At 49.7% G+C, this 15,973-nt stretch overlaps 6 protein-coding genes across 6 annotated transcripts; 3 read left to right on the top strand and 3 right to left on the bottom strand.

The window, feature by feature from the left end:
- Positions 1-32: 32 nt before the first annotated feature.
- Positions 33-1,610, bottom strand: LTR84_011569 (uncharacterized protein; the record flags this gene model as incomplete). The annotated part of the gene is made up of 2 exons (XM_064855098.1): positions 33-1,056; positions 1,156-1,610. The coding sequence occupies 2 exons, from the start codon at positions 1,608-1,610 to the stop codon at positions 33-35; spliced, it is 1,479 nt and encodes a 492-aa protein (XP_064708687.1).
- A 2,087-nt stretch (positions 1,611-3,697) lies between these two features.
- On the top strand, positions 3,698-5,088 carry LTR84_011568 (uncharacterized protein; the record flags this gene model as incomplete). Its single annotated transcript, XM_064855097.1, has 3 exons — positions 3,698-4,081; positions 4,132-5,009; positions 5,064-5,088. The coding sequence occupies 3 exons, from the start codon at positions 3,698-3,700 to the stop codon at positions 5,086-5,088; spliced, it is 1,287 nt and encodes a 428-aa protein (XP_064708686.1).
- Positions 5,089-6,672: 1,584 nt separating this feature from the next.
- LTR84_011567 (uncharacterized protein) lies at positions 6,673-8,556 on the bottom strand (the record flags this gene model as incomplete). The annotated part of the gene is made up of 4 exons (XM_064855096.1): positions 6,673-7,404; positions 7,472-7,776; positions 7,829-8,428; positions 8,478-8,556. 4 exons carry the CDS (start codon positions 8,554-8,556, stop codon positions 6,673-6,675), a joined length of 1,716 nt encoding a protein of 571 aa, XP_064708685.1.
- Positions 8,557-9,098: 542 nt separating this feature from the next.
- LTR84_011566 (uncharacterized protein) lies at positions 9,099-11,006 on the top strand (the record flags this gene model as incomplete). The annotated part of the gene is made up of 1 exon (XM_064855095.1): positions 9,099-11,006. One exon carries the CDS (start codon positions 9,099-9,101, stop codon positions 11,004-11,006), a length of 1,908 nt encoding a protein of 635 aa, XP_064708684.1.
- Positions 11,007-11,536: 530 nt separating this feature from the next.
- Positions 11,537-12,005, bottom strand: LTR84_011565 (uncharacterized protein; the record flags this gene model as incomplete). The annotated part of the gene is made up of 3 exons (XM_064855094.1): positions 11,537-11,645; positions 11,735-11,800; positions 11,878-12,005. The coding sequence occupies 3 exons, from the start codon at positions 12,003-12,005 to the stop codon at positions 11,537-11,539; spliced, it is 303 nt and encodes a 100-aa protein (XP_064708683.1).
- Positions 12,006-13,508: 1,503 nt separating this feature from the next.
- On the top strand, positions 13,509-14,474 carry LTR84_011564 (uncharacterized protein; the record flags this gene model as incomplete). Its single annotated transcript, XM_064855093.1, has 4 exons — positions 13,509-13,569; positions 13,622-13,928; positions 13,988-14,300; positions 14,352-14,474. The coding sequence occupies 4 exons, from the start codon at positions 13,509-13,511 to the stop codon at positions 14,472-14,474; spliced, it is 804 nt and encodes a 267-aa protein (XP_064708682.1).
- Between the last annotated feature and the right edge of the window lie 1,499 nt (positions 14,475-15,973).

Genomic DNA, 15,973 nt, shown 5'->3' with positions numbered 1-15,973 from the left:
AACACAAGTAGTACCTGTGTACTTCGTTCTAGCTAGTGAAAAGTGCTATCAAGGTCAGAGAAAAGGCTGTCCCACTCCGGCATCTCTAAATTCGGACCCAGTTGAACATAGTCTCTCCACACCGAGTCGATCTCGGAGGGATAGCTCATCGGATCTTCAAGACTGTCCCAGGGCTCTGGAACGATGCCAATCTGCTCTTCTATGGTTTGTGACTTCAAAAGAGGCCGATCACCCTCAGTGTTCGAACGATCGTTATCGTCGCCAGTACACCGGCGGTTGAGCAGGCGGACTTTGTGCTTTCGAAGAACATTCTCCAACGATTCGACAAATTTGCTGACAATCTGGGACCGACATTTGGCTTCTTCAAGCAATTTCAAGGCTTCGATGACTTCAGTCTTGCGTTCATCATCATCTTCGCGGCCACGGTTAAAACACAAATCGGTCACCAAAACTATTGTCGCCATGAAGATGTGGTGAGAGATCCCCGTGAGTTTCACATCAGTCCCGAACAGTGGTCCCGATTCTTGTTCAACCACTCTTTTCATCTTGATCACACTGCGCGCTGATCTGAGTGAAACTTCCCTCGAATATTTGTACTCTTGGTGAACGGACCCTCTAATGAGAAAGGGCTGGTGTAGTTTGCAACGTCTTGTAAGTGCTACCATTGCAAACGAGAATCTTTGAGCCCGTAATTGAGGGTACTTTAACAAGACATCTTCACTCCTCTTCCGGTTGTGCTCGTCAGTTTTTAAAAAGTATGGCAAACCTTCCAACAACGCCTCAAACCGTCGGTCCAGAGTAATGATGTCCTTGTAATCTATTGCAGAGATATCCACGCTCAATAAAGGGATTGCATCGGCGACACTTCGGCATAAATCGGCCAGATTGATGCGCTGTAAGTAGTATGACATTGTGCTAGGGGATGATATTGGTTGGTCGAGACTAGGATCTTGCGTAATATCGTCATCATCGACGTTTCTTGGTCGATTCACCAGCATATGCCGGGTCTGCATCGTATAGGTCCCTTCCTGAGGACCGCCACTGAGTGCGAGAAGCCTAAGTGGTCATCAGTATAGTTCGTGTCAACTGTATTCGGTAGAGAACAGGAGACTTAAATTGGCAGCTCGGCAAATTGAAGGACTCAAGGATGCTCACCAATCAGTGGCAACGACATGCCAGATAATTCTCCTCTTCACTTCAAGATATACCGGGTCTTCACGGGCCCGAAATTCTGAAGATCGAATACCTGGACCATCTATTTTGTGCAGCGAAAGCTCACGCGCGGCACAGAGGGCCGAACTAAAAAGACCTCGGGTTCGCACAGAAAATCCTTCAAGATGATACAGGAGGAATGACAAGAGTATCGTGGCTTGGACATCCTCAATCTGACCGGCAGAAGTTCGACGAGAGATTTCCAACATCTCCAAAGCACTATTGGTCCAAAACAGCGACGAATGGAGGGCATCAGTCTCTGACGCTTCAAGTTGTACCTCGGTGACAAAGTACTGGTACATTGCTGCCGCACTTGCGAGTATCGCCAACAATAGTGCGAGTTGTCCAGAGACTAGTTGCTCCGGATCTTGGTAATGGGAATAAATATCATCCATCATTGTTTTAATGCGTGGTAGATATAATACATGTTGGAGGCTGTCAATATAACGAAGGTACATGTCGAGAAGAATGTTTGCGTCTGTGCTTGAGGGCAGATAAAAACATCTTCGCTCGGATTGAGAAAGGGCATGATGACCACTTGATCGATGGAGATAAATGGCCGAAATATCGGATATAGGAAGTGTCTGAACTGTGAAGCATTGGCCGCGAGGTCCTAGCCAGAAATTCGTATCACGAGTGCCAGTGCCCTCAAGCGACTGAACAGCTTCTTCGTATTCCGATGCCCACGGAGAGACAGTCTTAGAGGGAAGTACCATCTCACTAGTCATTGCTGGAGGGAGCGGAGGCCCACTTGCTGTGTGATATGCAGAATGAGGCGAACCAAGAACCACTTCTTCCAGCCGCTTCAGCCTCTGTAAGATAGATGCATTCTGGGCATCCGTTTCTGCTGGCAGTCGCGGTAAGTGACCTGCTCTCTGGTCAGTTATCCATAGTTGGCCACTCCTTGGCAGATGCGAGAGATGAGCTGCTATTAATGTTCTCCCTCGGGGATTCCTACGACTGTCACAACTTACTAGGACTTTGAATCTCACACTCGAGACCTCGAGTCGCACAATTGGAACACGGAGACTCGCGGTTACATTTGAGCTTTTTGGAACGACAAAATCGACACGATACCGGATCTTGTCGTGGTCTTTTCAGTGGATTGGCTGACATTCCAAACGACTCGAACGACTTCTCCAGAATCAGGATACTCTATGACAGCCACAGAGTAAATCATGCCAGAGTCGTTGGCACCCAATTCTAATCACGTCGCTTCCGGTACCAGGTCCAAAGTCTGTAAGCTGATATTTGGCGACGCTTGTCCTAGATCGTGACTGCTGAGAATACCTAGGTCGCTGGGAGCCGTTTTCACGCAACGCAATACCGGAGAGGCAGGTTTCATCTACCTAGGTAGGTATCTTTGGTAGGCCTGAGGGATCGAACTTGCTGTAACTACCTAGGTAGTTCTGGAGCCAAATAAGCTGGCGTCCCGCTAGTTTAGCCGATCATCAAAAGTTTGGCGCCGCTTTTGTCACTAGCAACAACACAATCCCTTACTTCAACCTACATCTCACACAGAGAGATTCTCACCATTTCAATTTAATGGTCACATTGTGTGGGTCTTGCCGCCGTCAAAATTCGAGATCTCGTTGGAGCTCTCTAAATTCTCGTTCAAAATGCATCGGAGCCTAACAGTCCGAGATTTAATGTTTGCAGACAATTCTTGCTACCTCGACAGCTGAACGAGAAAGAAAGGTGTTGTTACAGTCCGAGTCAGGAATGCTAGCAGTTGAGCTATTTGTGAATGGATTTCCTTGTCGGGGAGCGAGGCTATTGGAATCTTGATCGACCATTAGATCCTCTGACATTCAAAAATATCGACCTAGGGTTGCTGTTTAATCTCCAACTCCTGGTATCGAGAAGGCGAAATCCTGATGGGCTGTTGATTGGAACGAAAAGAACACCATATCGGTCGTTGGACATGCGAGTTTCTAAGGTTTGCTTCAAGAAACTGAGTATTACTTCGACCGATAACTTTGTTTTCATCATACTCTCCCAGGACCACGTTGTCCCCTGTCCATATGAAGCTCCGGAATGTTGACTAGGCCCCACCTAAATTCTTAGGCAAATACCGGTGTAACACTGCAGTGCGCACCGCTTTCAGATCGGCTTGATTCAGGTTCTAACCTGAAGCGCCAAAGAATACACATTGTTCATGATTATCAGCATCCACTCTCAAGCATTTCGGTTTGGTCTCAATTTACCGGAATGCTTCTCGGCCGTGTATCTTCGACTCGTTATTTGATCATAGTCATTGTGTTTTTGGCCTTGCTCTTCTCCCTGTTTCCTCATACTGAGGAGGAGAGGCGACCAACACTTAATGTCACCAAGAGCAGCTTCGATTGGTCGGCCTTGAGGCCATTTCATGATCCGAGACCTCTGAGTCCCAGGCCATCGGGTAGAATTCAACGCCTCCAGCGTGTCCAGCACAACTTTCCCAAGAAGAAGGCTTCTCACCGAAAAGTGCAAGAGAGTCGGCGTCATGCCATCAAAAAAAACTTTCCAGAGAGGCTGGAAGAGTTACAAAGAGTATGCATGGATGAAAGACGAGCTTACTCCCCTCTCCGCCAAGGGTAAGAACACATTTGGTGGCTGGGCAGCAACATTGGTTGATTCATTGGATACGCTGTGGATCATGGACTTGAAGCAGGAGTTTTGGGAGGCAGTTCAAGCGGTAGCGATGATCGATTGGGCTGAGACCGAAGAAACGGCATGCAACCTCTTCGAGACCACCATTCGCCACTTAGGAGGCCTTCTCGCCGCATACCAGCTGAGTAACGAACATATTCTTCTGGAGAAGGCTGTTCAGTTAGGGGATATGCTGTACACGGGGTTTGATACGCCTATTCGACTACCTGCATTCTGGGTAGATTCGAGAAAGCAAAGAATGGTCAGCTGATCGCCGACACTCATCAGCCATCAGCTAGTCTTGGGAGCTTATCAATGGAATTCACACGACTCTCTCAGCTTACTCACGATCCAAAATACCATGACGCTGTTTCGAAAGTTTCAAGCCTGCTGCACCAGACCGAAAATGCTACAGTATTACCTGGTATGTGGCCAACCTTTTTCAATCTAAAGGAAGGGATCCTCACAGAAGACAATACCTTTACACTCGGAGCGCTAGCCGACTCTTTGTACGAATATCTCCTCAAAATGCATCCTTTACTTGGTGGTAGCGACTCAAGATACGCAGACATGTATTTAGCTGCGGCCGAAGCGATCAAGAATAAACTGTCATATAGGCCCATGACCCCAAACAACGACGATATTTTTTTCACAGGTACCTACCACGTCGAATCGCCCTCCTGGCTCGATCCGGAAGGACAACACCTTGCGTGTTTCACGGGCGGGATGTTTGCTCTTGGTGGTCGTTTCTTCAATAACCAGGAGCATATCGACATCGGCATTAAACTCACTAAAGGCTGTATCTGGGCATACAAGGCTTTCCCCACAGGTATCATGCCCGAGATCTTCAGTCTGGTAACGTGCAACACTCTAGCTGGCTGCGTATGGGACGAGGGAAGATGGCAGCAGGCTGTCGCAGATGATCAAGAAGGTCATTTGTCACTGCCAAAAGGATTTCGTAATGCTCGAGTACCATCTTATATCCTTCGCCCCGAAGCTATTGAGAGTGCATTCGTGCTGTACCGAATCACTGGTCTGGAGGAGTTCCAGAACGCAGCGTGGGACATGTTTCAAGCTATAGAAACCGCCACTTCTACGCCCTTTGGAACGCTGCGATCGACAATGTCACCGTTTCGGGTCAGCCATCACAACGGAACTCGATGGAAGTAAGTCAACCAAAGTCAATTTCTACTGTACTGAGCTGACCTTATCTTCACTAGAGCTTTTGGCTTGCTGAGACACTGAAGTACTTATACCTCATATTCTCCTCGCCTGATCTTGTTAGTCTTGACGACTGGGTGTTCAACACGGAAGCACATCCTTTCAAGATAATGAAACCCTGAGTAACAGGCCAACCATCAAATGTGGATGATCTACTCGTGGCTAGACCACCAATCACACTCAGCTATCCTTCCCAGGCGTCCCCGACTATTCAACCGTCAGAGCTTTTGAGGAGCTACGCTGACACTGAGAGGTGAAGCCGAGCCACACTAATGACGTTGTGTCTCATGTGGAAGCGCCTCAAGCCTAGCAGCTTCTCTCGCTGGATGCACCCAATGCAAGCAGTATGAGCCAACCCTACACTTACCTTATTAGTGCTGGAGCAACAAGGGATTCGGGTACTTTAGCGACTCTGTCGTTCGTGTTTGTACTCACATAATGAAGGGTGTTTGGTTCTGCCCATTTCGTCAGCAGTTTTGGCTGATGGAACGTCAGTTTCCATTTCGGTCTCCTCAACTGCCACGGCGGCGGTGGAAATGCTGGGCGCGGGTGATCAAGCGAATGTTAGCTACATTCACGAATTGGCCGCTAGCATTCTCCTGGTGCCCCCAACAGGTCCATAGTGGTTGGCAAGGGGGACTACCTAGGTACTTCTGAAGCATGCAGTTGTCTTGCGCCGGACGGTAACTCCAGGCAGTGGATGTCGGGATCGTCATTGGCATGGGAGCAGCCTACCATACTGGGAAAGTGACAATGACACTCTTACAATGCTATATCCCGACCTACCGCTTGTTGAGGGATGGACTTGACCTTCAAGGAACGAAATGGGCTCTGGCGAAGCCATATTTGGGGCTGATTCTGGTTACAGTAATGTTGTATATTTAGGTACTCATTGGACAATTGGAATAACTACGCCATCGATGACCTATGAACTCCTCTACTGCCAGCGAAAAATCCATCTCCGCAGTCCATGCACAGGCATTATTGTATCTCGCCCAGTAAAAGAGCATTCACCGTGGAACCAGCCAAACCCACTGGGTGCCCTCCATGTCCGACCCCCTTCAGGCACTTCCGTGGATGATGCTAATTCCTTCCAAAGAAGCACGGAGCCATCCCTGCCATGTCCAGAAACAGCAATTCCACAGGCCAGAAGAAGCGATGGACCTGCATTTTCGCCAGCCAGCAGTGGTTTCTGGGATGAACATTTCCGCCTCGGTGCCGGGGTGCGTCGAATCATGGGCGTGCTGGCTAGCCTTCTCGGGGTTGGACTTCGTGCTACGGAATTCGCATCCTTCACGCTATTGTTCCGGAGTACGAGGACGCTGTGAACCAACCGTCTTGGCCCCCCCGGCTTGATGTTGATGGCTGCCAGTTACTCGCGCCTCGGGCTCGCATGTGCGTCGATTTTCCGGGTTTGGACACTAAGATTAATACCACATTGGACGATCGAGACTGTCCTCGTCGTTGCTCATTCTATGGTACACCGCGGATTAGGAGCCCGAGTATTGGCATAAAGGTACCTCTTTCGGCACAGTTCATCGATGATTGTGGGAGGTTGCAGATCTAGCATACTAGGCTAATACACTTGTATGTGTGATGCGGTTCATCTTATTTTCTCACCCTTCTAGCATGCCTTACAAGGTTCTCAATGACACCTTCAAAAGCCTCTTTTTCTTTCCTGAGACCATCTCTCCTCTTGAGCCAGTATTCTAATAACTCTGATGTCTTCTCTGATGTCTCCGTCAACTGTTTCACGTGGGCTTGTAGCTCTTCATCTGTAAATCCATCCAGTTTTTCGTCCGTAGTTGCACATAGTCGTTTGACAGAAACAAGGTCAAGTTCCGGTGGTGGTGGTGCACCTTTGGAACGTTTGGGACGACTGGATCGCTCTTTCGTACCAGACTGCGTGCTATCCACTGAACCAGTGGAATCGTTGGCCGCCTGAGCCTTAAGTCGTGCGACAGATCCTAGAGCCTTGTCGGATTCAGACTTGCGTGATGATGGTTCCAAGTTGATGTCAGGGAGTATCAGCTTTTTCTGCTTCGACGGAGGTAGTATTTCGTCCAAGTCAACTGGAACTCCTAGGCTGACGAGAAAGAGTCGTCTAATCCGAGATTGGGTCCAGTTGGGTGGTTGGAGTGGAGGTGGTGTTACAAGTTGTTTCCAAAGGGAACGTGAGCGGTCTGAAGGGAAAATTGGTGATGATTCAGGAATAGGATCCGGCTGTTGAATTGATGCGATTATTTCGCCAGTAGACTTCGGGAACATAGCATCGAGATGCGCTTGTGTGGCAACAAGTAGATCAGGTAGAGATGATAAAGCGTCGAAGTTTATCAGGGGCTGGATGCAGACGACTATCAGCACAAATAAAGGGAAATAATGAAAGGTAGGAACACGTTCGACTCACGAAAGTCTCGGCAGGTATGAAATTGGTTTGTGAGGTAGATACAGGAGGTGTCTTCACAGTATCCGCTTCAGCTTCAGCTTCAGGCTCCTGGAATTCTTCATCGAAATCCCCAAAGTCGTCATCAGCCCCGGCTTGAGCACCTTCCTCAAAGTCATCAAAATCATCTCCCATGTCGTTTCGACCCTCCTCACTATTGGAGTCATCATTTCCATCGTCGTTGTCATCGTCGTCGTTATCATCATCATCGTGCTGAGGCATTGATGCCTTTCTTGAATGTTTCATCGAGCTTTCGAGAGAGGGTGACCCTGGATGAGGTCAATGGCCCTCCTGGGTTGCGACGTTAAACGTTGGGATTACCTTGATCGGTGGGCTTCTCCCGGAAATCGGGCGAGGCATCCAAGGCGCGTTTCTTTTGTGCAGCTGTTCCTGGAATCTCACCATGGGCAGGCTTGTCATCCACGGGAGTGATTATGGTCTCGGGAATAGAAAAGTTGGAGGTCGAGCGTTGGTGGCCGGATGTGGGTTGGGAGTCTTCAGTATAGCTTGCTCGCTTGCCTGGGGCAGGTGTCTTGAGAATGACGTCTGGGGCGGCATCCATTTGTCTCTTGATATATGCAGAAGTGCCCGGCTCTTCGCCATAACTTGTGCCTTCTGGGTCTAACTTCTCCACCACTGTGCGAGGTATGAGGGTTCCCCCTGGGCTCCTGGGAGGCTCCAGATACTGGCTGCTTCTTTTACTTCTGAGCCCGGGCTCAGGAGAGAGAACTTCGACCTCATCGGGTACAGCATCAAGGATCCGCTTTGAGTAGGCAGGGGTTCCAGGGACCTCGCCATAACTGGGTTCATTATCGATGCGCTCTACGCGGGTTCTAGGGATTGGTGAAGCAGGAGTGACTGGTCTGGACCTTCTTCGGCCTTCAGAAGCATCCGAGAAGTATTCTTCACCATCGGAGGACACTGGAAGAACTTTAGCATGCGACTAAGGATCATGATTGACCCGGCTTACGATCATGAGCGCCGGGATCTTGCAATTCGACACTCTTCCTAGGGGGTTCAAGGCTGTTTCTTGAGGCTGGTCTTGACATTGTACTTTTATAGAGATGTAAAAGCAACCAAGACCAGGTATTTAGTGAGATGAATCAATAGCATTCAGCTACAGAAGGTAGGATTAGAGAGGCTGAGAAAGAGGTGCTCCGTAGGCATTGAGGGTGGTGCCAGTTACAATGGTGGTTGACTGACCGGAGTTTGATAGTTTGGGGGTTTGGCATCCCGATTCTCCATTGGGAACAGCCGCCCCGCGAACTACTAGCCGCAGACGCAGCGGTAGCCGCCGCGACTGACTGCGATTCAGTTTAGTTTGGATGGATACATTTTTGTCCCCATCGCGCCTGCCTCCAGAGAATCACCACAAGCGCGTCAAACCAGGGACTTCACCAAACATCTCCATCTCAACAGCAGCGCAGTTCTTCTACAACGCCTTGCATCCTCCTTCTCTTCTCCATCAACTTGCGCAATCCAGCACTTTCATCTTAGTTGATCTGTCACCCTCCTGTGCGCCTCACCTTTTCTGCGGCAATGCCCATTTCCTAGTATCACCCAAGCCTGCGTTAAAAGACATACACAAAATATGACTTCACCCTTCAGCTTCGGCGCGCCCGCGTCTTCAAGTGGTGCTACCGGGCAATCATTGTTTGGAACAGCAAACAAACCAGCAACCTCCGGCGGTTCCTTGTTTGGCAATACAGGCACAACTGCTCCGGCCACTGGCAGCACGACTGGGTTTAGTTTTGGCGCTCCCTCACAGTCCTCGTCAGCAGCAAACAAGCCTGCGTCTCCGGGGCTGTTTGGCAATGCAGGCGCTACAGGCGCTGCAAGCGGTGGTGGATTCTCATTTGGCCAGAATAAACCAGCAGAGAACAAACCTAATGAGGCACCGAAGTCGCTTTTTGCGGGATTTGGCACTCCAGATAAGTCAGCTGCACCAACAACATCTGCACCGTCTCTTTTTGGCTCAACAACACCTGCTCCAGCCTCTGGTGGTGGTCTTTTCAGTTTTGGCAATCCTTCCACCACGCCTGCTGGGCCTCCACCATCCACAAACACCTTTGGAGCCAGCACTGGCGGGGCTGGACTCTTTGCTCCCAAACCTGCACAAGAGTCAAGTCAAAGTTCTGGGTTCAGCTTCGGAAAACCTGCTGCTGCAGCTGCTCCTTCGCCAGCTCCTACCCAGCCCGCTGGTGGAATTCTAGGATCTAAGCCTGCTGCGAGTCCCTTCAGCTTCGGAGCCCCCTCCAAACCTGCAGACACTCCCGCGCCTTCACTCGCTGGGGGTGCTGCATCACAAGCTAAGCCCGGGTTCTCTTTCGGAGCGCCTGCGTCGTCGGCCTCGACATCAGCTGCACCTGCACAAGCCCCTACTCAACCCACGTCTTCGACTCCGTTGTTTGGAGGCGCACAACCCGCCACACAAACCACATCAAGCTTGTTCTCCAAACCCGCAGTGCCGGAAAGTGGCGGAGCAAACAAAGCATCTCCATTCGCGCCAGCCTCTACACCCGCTTCAGGACCAACACCACCAGCGGGTACGGGTACTGCTCAGAAGCCTCTTTTTGGAGGTCTCAACCTAGGTGGCGCAGGTACTTCTGCTGCTACGTCCACTGCCAACACTCCGGCTGCGGCCACAACTACTTCGACAGCGGCTCCATTCTCGTTCCCTTCTGCAACAGCTGTCTCGACGTCACAACCGCCAGCAGCAAGCCAATCTGCTGCAACTGGCGGTTTCAGTTTTGGTCCCAAAACAACCACCTCAGCTTCGCAATCAGGAACATCAACGACTACTGCGACACCGCTGTTTGGCCTTGGGGCTGCCACAGCCACCTCTTCTTCAACGTCACAACCTGGTCCTACTGCTGGAACAACATCCACAGGGCTCTCAGGAGCTGGTCTCACAGGATCTGCAGCAGTAGGTGCTCAGACTTCGACTACGGGACCTGCACCTCCTGCACAATCGCGTCTCCGCAACAAAACCATGGATGAGATTCTGACACGGTGGGCAACGGACATGTCACGGTATTCCAAAGAGTTCAAAGACGATGCCGAGACCATTGCACGGTGGGATCAGATCATTGTGGACAATTCATCCAAGATTGACAAGCTGTATGTGCGAACGCGGACATGTGAGCGACAGACCATGAGTGTCGACATGCAACTTTCTGCGATTGAGAACCAGCAAGCCGAGTTGGAAAGCTGGCTAACGAAATATGAAAACGATGTTGATGAGATTTTGGCCAAGGATGGTGGAAATGCTAATGAATTGGGAGGACCTGATCAAGAACGAGAACGAACATACAAGCTGGCGGAGAAGCTTGGAGAGCGACTTGAGGAAATGGAACGTGATCTGGGAAGTATGGTGGAGGAAGTGAATGCAGCCAATACCAGCTTGAGCAAGAATGGCAAGGCCGATGAACCGGTAGGAAAAACACATCTCAACACTGTGACCGACCTACTAACCATGGGCAGATTACACAAATTGTGAAAATCCTCAATTCTCACTTGATCCAGCTCCAAGCTATCGATCAAGGCACAGTAGCTCTTCAAGAAAAGGTGGCTACTGCCCAGAAGTCTGCAAGCAGTATGGGTTATCTCAATGGATCAACGAACGGTAGTGGGAGTACTACTGTTCAGGATTTCTACCGCAGCTATATGGGGCGGAAATGAAAGGTGTCAGGTTTCAGTGGTGTTTAGTATCGGGCTTTCTGGGAGGCACAATCACAGGGTGCGAGGCGGAAGGCTTGTGATGAAATCTATCGACCTGAAGTCGATCCAAATGTGTAGAATAGAGATAACACCCTCGAAGTTCGTTGGAAACATGCTCGGAGGAGAGTAGAATTATCATTGTGGTCCTGCAAAGTTCTGTACAAACGGAACTGCCAAAGGATCATCTGGTTGACAGCTGTGCATCGTAAATGCGGCCTCGGTGGTATCAATGGTTCGGTCCAGACTGGCTTTCACCTCCCTTGTTGCCGCAATCGTGGTTGGGTTTCTCGGGCAAGCAGAAGCTATAATTTAATGATGCTCGCCACCAGATCTCTCAGCCTCCATATCTTTGATGTGTTGATCCAACTTGTTCAAGTGCTCACGTTGAGCTTCAAGCTTCTCTTTCAGCTTCTTGATGCTATTTTGTCGAATACTTGTTAGCCAACAGTCCTTGATAGAATGTTTGATGTGCTGTAAGAGTAACGAAGCGACGCAGTCTCGTCGTACCTTTCCAGTTCCTTGTCTCGGATATATTTTGCTTCGCTGGCTTGCTCACGCTTGGTGAAAGCATCACTGGTCACCGTCATGTTAGCCAGGGCCAGATAGATGAATACCCGCTGATACAAGGCAAGTTGTTAATGTTGACATACCTTGATGCTGAGCCACCAGATCTTGGGGCACCAGTATCACCTTCAGCAGCCCTCATGACGGTGGAGGAGAAAGATCTCCGCACCACAGGAGTGGCTCTTGCGAGCTTGACGACTTGTGTTCGTAGCATCGTGGAGGCTGAAAGGGGAAGAGAGGTTGGGATGCAAATCGATGGTTGAGATGGATTGTGTTCTTGAGTGCACGAGTGGTAGATTGGTTGTTCGACAGTGCCTGCGGAAGCTCGCTTGAGGTTGCAAACGGGCCAACCAAACAGCCCTGGTAGGTATGACGACCCTAAGCTAATCATCACGTGACACGGGACTCCTGAGGAGGTGGCAGACTGGCATTGACAACTAATTACTCCTAGGTGTTCGAGCAGCTGCACAGCTACATCATTCCGATCAATATGTGCGACTATTTATGATGCCTATCCAGGTAGATTCAGGCGTAGTCTGCCCCTAGTAGTACTACGATGTCTACACGCGAATAGCTGGGCGAGAAATGTTGATGGAAACAAATGTTGGACTACCAGCAAACCGCCTGCCAAACAAGGTCCTGTCAATTAAGATTGGTGCCATGAGACCTGGGATTGGCAAGGCTTGAAGCTGAAACACACGAATAAATGTGGCTGATTCAGGTTTCAGGCTTCCAAAATTGGGTTTTCAAAACAACAGTTCGGTGAAGGAAGTGAGATTATTGATACAACTGGGCGTACTCAGGATCCGTACATACGTCACCATGGGAAGACAGATGGCGCCATGCCGGATCGGGTCAAGTATTGCGTCTTTTCAGGTTGTGATTGCCCGTTGAGGTGGTTGCCCACTGACATTGGCATTGGCCCGATTGCTCCTTCCCTCTTCCCCTACAAACCTGCGCCCTACCTGCCCTTCTGGCCCATACCAACAGGTTCGCTTCCCCTACCGCTCTTGCCCACTTACTATCCACTACGCCTGCTGCTCCTGCCACTATCCCGTGTCTCCTACTGCCTGCGTTCTGTTCTTTACACACAACAACTTCCACCTTCTCTTTCAATCCCACACTTCTACCACTCCATTCCAAATCTCTTCTTCCTTTCCTCCTCCTCGTCTTCATCCACCTCTTCGTTGACCCTCTGGTCTTCTTCGTCTCTCAATTCCCTTGAAAGGTAAGCTTCCCTGCAAGATCCGATCAATCTCAACCCACAACAAGGGGGTACCTTCTGCCCCACGTCTTCAGCCGCGATCATTCTATGTTCAAATGCGCTCCAAGGAATCATACCTATGATCGCAAGACCAATGCCCATCTTTGATTGCATGAGGCACTACTGTTCTATCCATTCCTCCCTCCCTCATCACCGTCCATGTGCCCTGCTCAACGCAATCTCCACGTTTGACGTCAATTCCATCCTCCAAAGCTCGTATTCCCCAATGGTCACCTGCATCGACACCACACTTGGCGGGATGCGCAGGAAAGGCACAGGGTCGACCACATTCTCTTTCATCGAGCTTGCAGACTGTTCTCTGCTTCTGGTTCACACCGCATTTTGCATCTCTTGACGTCTTGTGAATTTTGGGCCACGCAAAATTACATCCGCTGATCATTCGTCCATATAGGTGTTATTTAATTCATCTCCTTCCACGTCGTAAATCTCAAAATGGGTGTGGAGGAGTCCGTCTATCTGGCAAAGCTTGCCGAGCAAGCTGAGCGATATGAAGGTGGGTCAAACTTGAACTGCGCCTCGAATCTTCTCTGATGAATTCATAACAGAAATGGTTGAGAACATGAAGGTTGTTGCTTCCGCAGATCAAGAGCTCTCAGTTGAAGAGCGAAATCTTCTATCTGTCGCCTACAAGAACGTCATTGGAGCCCGACGTGCTTCCTGGAGAATCGTCACATCCATTGAGCAGAAGGAAGAATCCAAAGGCAATGAACCCCAAGTCAAGCTCATCAAAGAATACCGTCAAACAATCGAAAAGGAACTTGGCAAGATCTGCGAAGATATCCTTGAGGTTCTTGACAAGCATTTGATTGCGTCCGCTCAAACTGGCGAATCCAAAGTCTTCTATCACAAGATGTCAGCACATCACAGGCCATTCCCACCCAGAACATTGCATGTGCTAACTTTTTTCTTAGGAAGGGTGATTATCATCGTTACCTCGCCGAATTCGCTACCGCCGATAAGCGAAAGGAATCTGCTGATAAGTCCTTGGAGGCATATAAGGCTGCCACCGAGGTCGCCTCCACCGATCTCGCTCCCACCCACCCTATTAGACTTGGTCTTGCCCTCAACTTCTCCGTCTTCTACTACGAGATTCTCAACTCCCCTGATCAAGCTTGCCATCTTGCCAAGCAAGCCTTCGACGATGCTATTGCCGAGCTTGATACTCTCAGCGAGGAAAGCTACAAGGATTCCACACTGATCATGCAACTTCTGAGAGACAACTTGGTATGTGTTCCCACTTCGATCATGCCCAGCTTGTTGCTAACAACTTTGCAGACTCTCTGGACCTCCTCTGAGGCAGAACCACAGGAAGCCGCGGGTCAATCGAGTGAGCAGCCAAAGGCCACTGAAGATGCTGCTGCACCAGAGCCTACCGCCGCCGCCGACAAGGCCGAGTAAGCGGTTTGGGTTCTTAGTTCTTCTGAGGCGTCATTTGTGATATCCCAGGCTGTGCTTAAAAATGGGGATTGCGTGGGTGGTTTTTGAACAGCTGGGCCACATCCGAGTAACCTTCGACCTTTCCTTCCCAGATACTTTCCTCTTGATATCCATCGATCCCAAGATAGGTTTTTGCAGATGATATGGCAGACATCTGCGGGGCTGCGGTGCAAACCGATTCCACCAATGAGTCAGCTACTCTTTAGACCAAACTCAAACTCAGAAACAAAGAAGAATAGCAATATCAGTCGAGACTTAGTTCCAATTTTGCTGTTTTTAATTGTAACATGAATTTTGTGTTGTCACACCTTAAGGATTTTCCTCTGTAGCAGATAGAAACGGTGGCCTCGACCATAACATCACCTATGCACGAACTCTTCCGATTTAAAAGCGAACCATGTAGAATAACTCGCATTCAAGTGCAATATTTTTTGGATCAATCATTTCATTCCCTGATTAGCATAGCACAGCCCGAACATAATCATGGTTTTCGTCTTTCATATTCACCGATCGAACGTCTCGCCATCGCACTCGACCGAGGAAGCATCTAGTACTCTCTGACCTCCACCATCCATCCGTACGTACGTCCATGTACACACATACTGTACGTCGAAACCAGGACCACGACCCATAGGAAGACTGAATCAGGCCGGAGATAGGTAGTGACCTCAAGTGAGCAGAGTTGAAGCCCACAGGATAGGATGGCCCTGGCTGAGGATTGGGTGGATGGACGGAGGACTAGGCGTGCCGTGGCGTGGCGTGGCCTGGCCCGGCCTGGTAGAGGGATACAGGGCGATGCAGAATTGCAGTTATGTAGCTATCTATGCAGACACGGCATGAAGTGATATATAGGCTGTGCTGTGCTGTGATATGATGTACTGTCGCTTCGATGGTTCAGGTGTGTGGGAGATATAAGGCTAACGATACTGCTGATGTAAAAGTCGTGCATGCATGCATACATAGCTCGTTGAGAAGCCGGCGGACGGTGGATTATGGAATTACTTACTGTGTTTCGGTTGGTCGGCATACTATGCTATACTATGCTATGCTACGGACCCAAGTTACATTCGGGCCTTGGGTGTGGTTGCTCTTGGTCGTGATTTTGATGCGTTGCTCACTAGCTATCAGAATCCATGGATTACTGGCACGGGGATCTTGTGGAGGCCTCATGGAGTCGGGTTAAGTTGATTAGGTAGATTACGTTGGAGGGGGATGGTTGCGGTTGATTTGGCGGAACTAAGTCGAGTTTGACTGAACTGAATTGAATTGCATTGAATGGAAATGAATCGAGGGCTGCACATAAGGTAGGTGCATGTATGATTTGAGTCAACCTAGTATTGCAATGCCATGCGATGCGATGGGGGAACCATCGTCCTCTCCTGTTCTGATCAAGAGGATAGCCATTTGCTCTCCTACTAGCCGGCTCGTGCATGCGAAGGAAGTTGGAAGACACGGACACT

This window comes from Exophiala bonariae, assembly GCF_035927105.1.
Source record: "Exophiala bonariae strain CCFEE 5792 chromosome Unknown scaffold_6, whole genome shotgun sequence".
Classification (NCBI taxonomy): Eukaryota; Fungi; Ascomycota; class Eurotiomycetes; order Chaetothyriales; family Herpotrichiellaceae; genus Exophiala; species Exophiala bonariae.
Note: the sequence above shows the minus strand (reverse complement) of the source record. Positions and strands in the feature narration are given on the sequence as shown.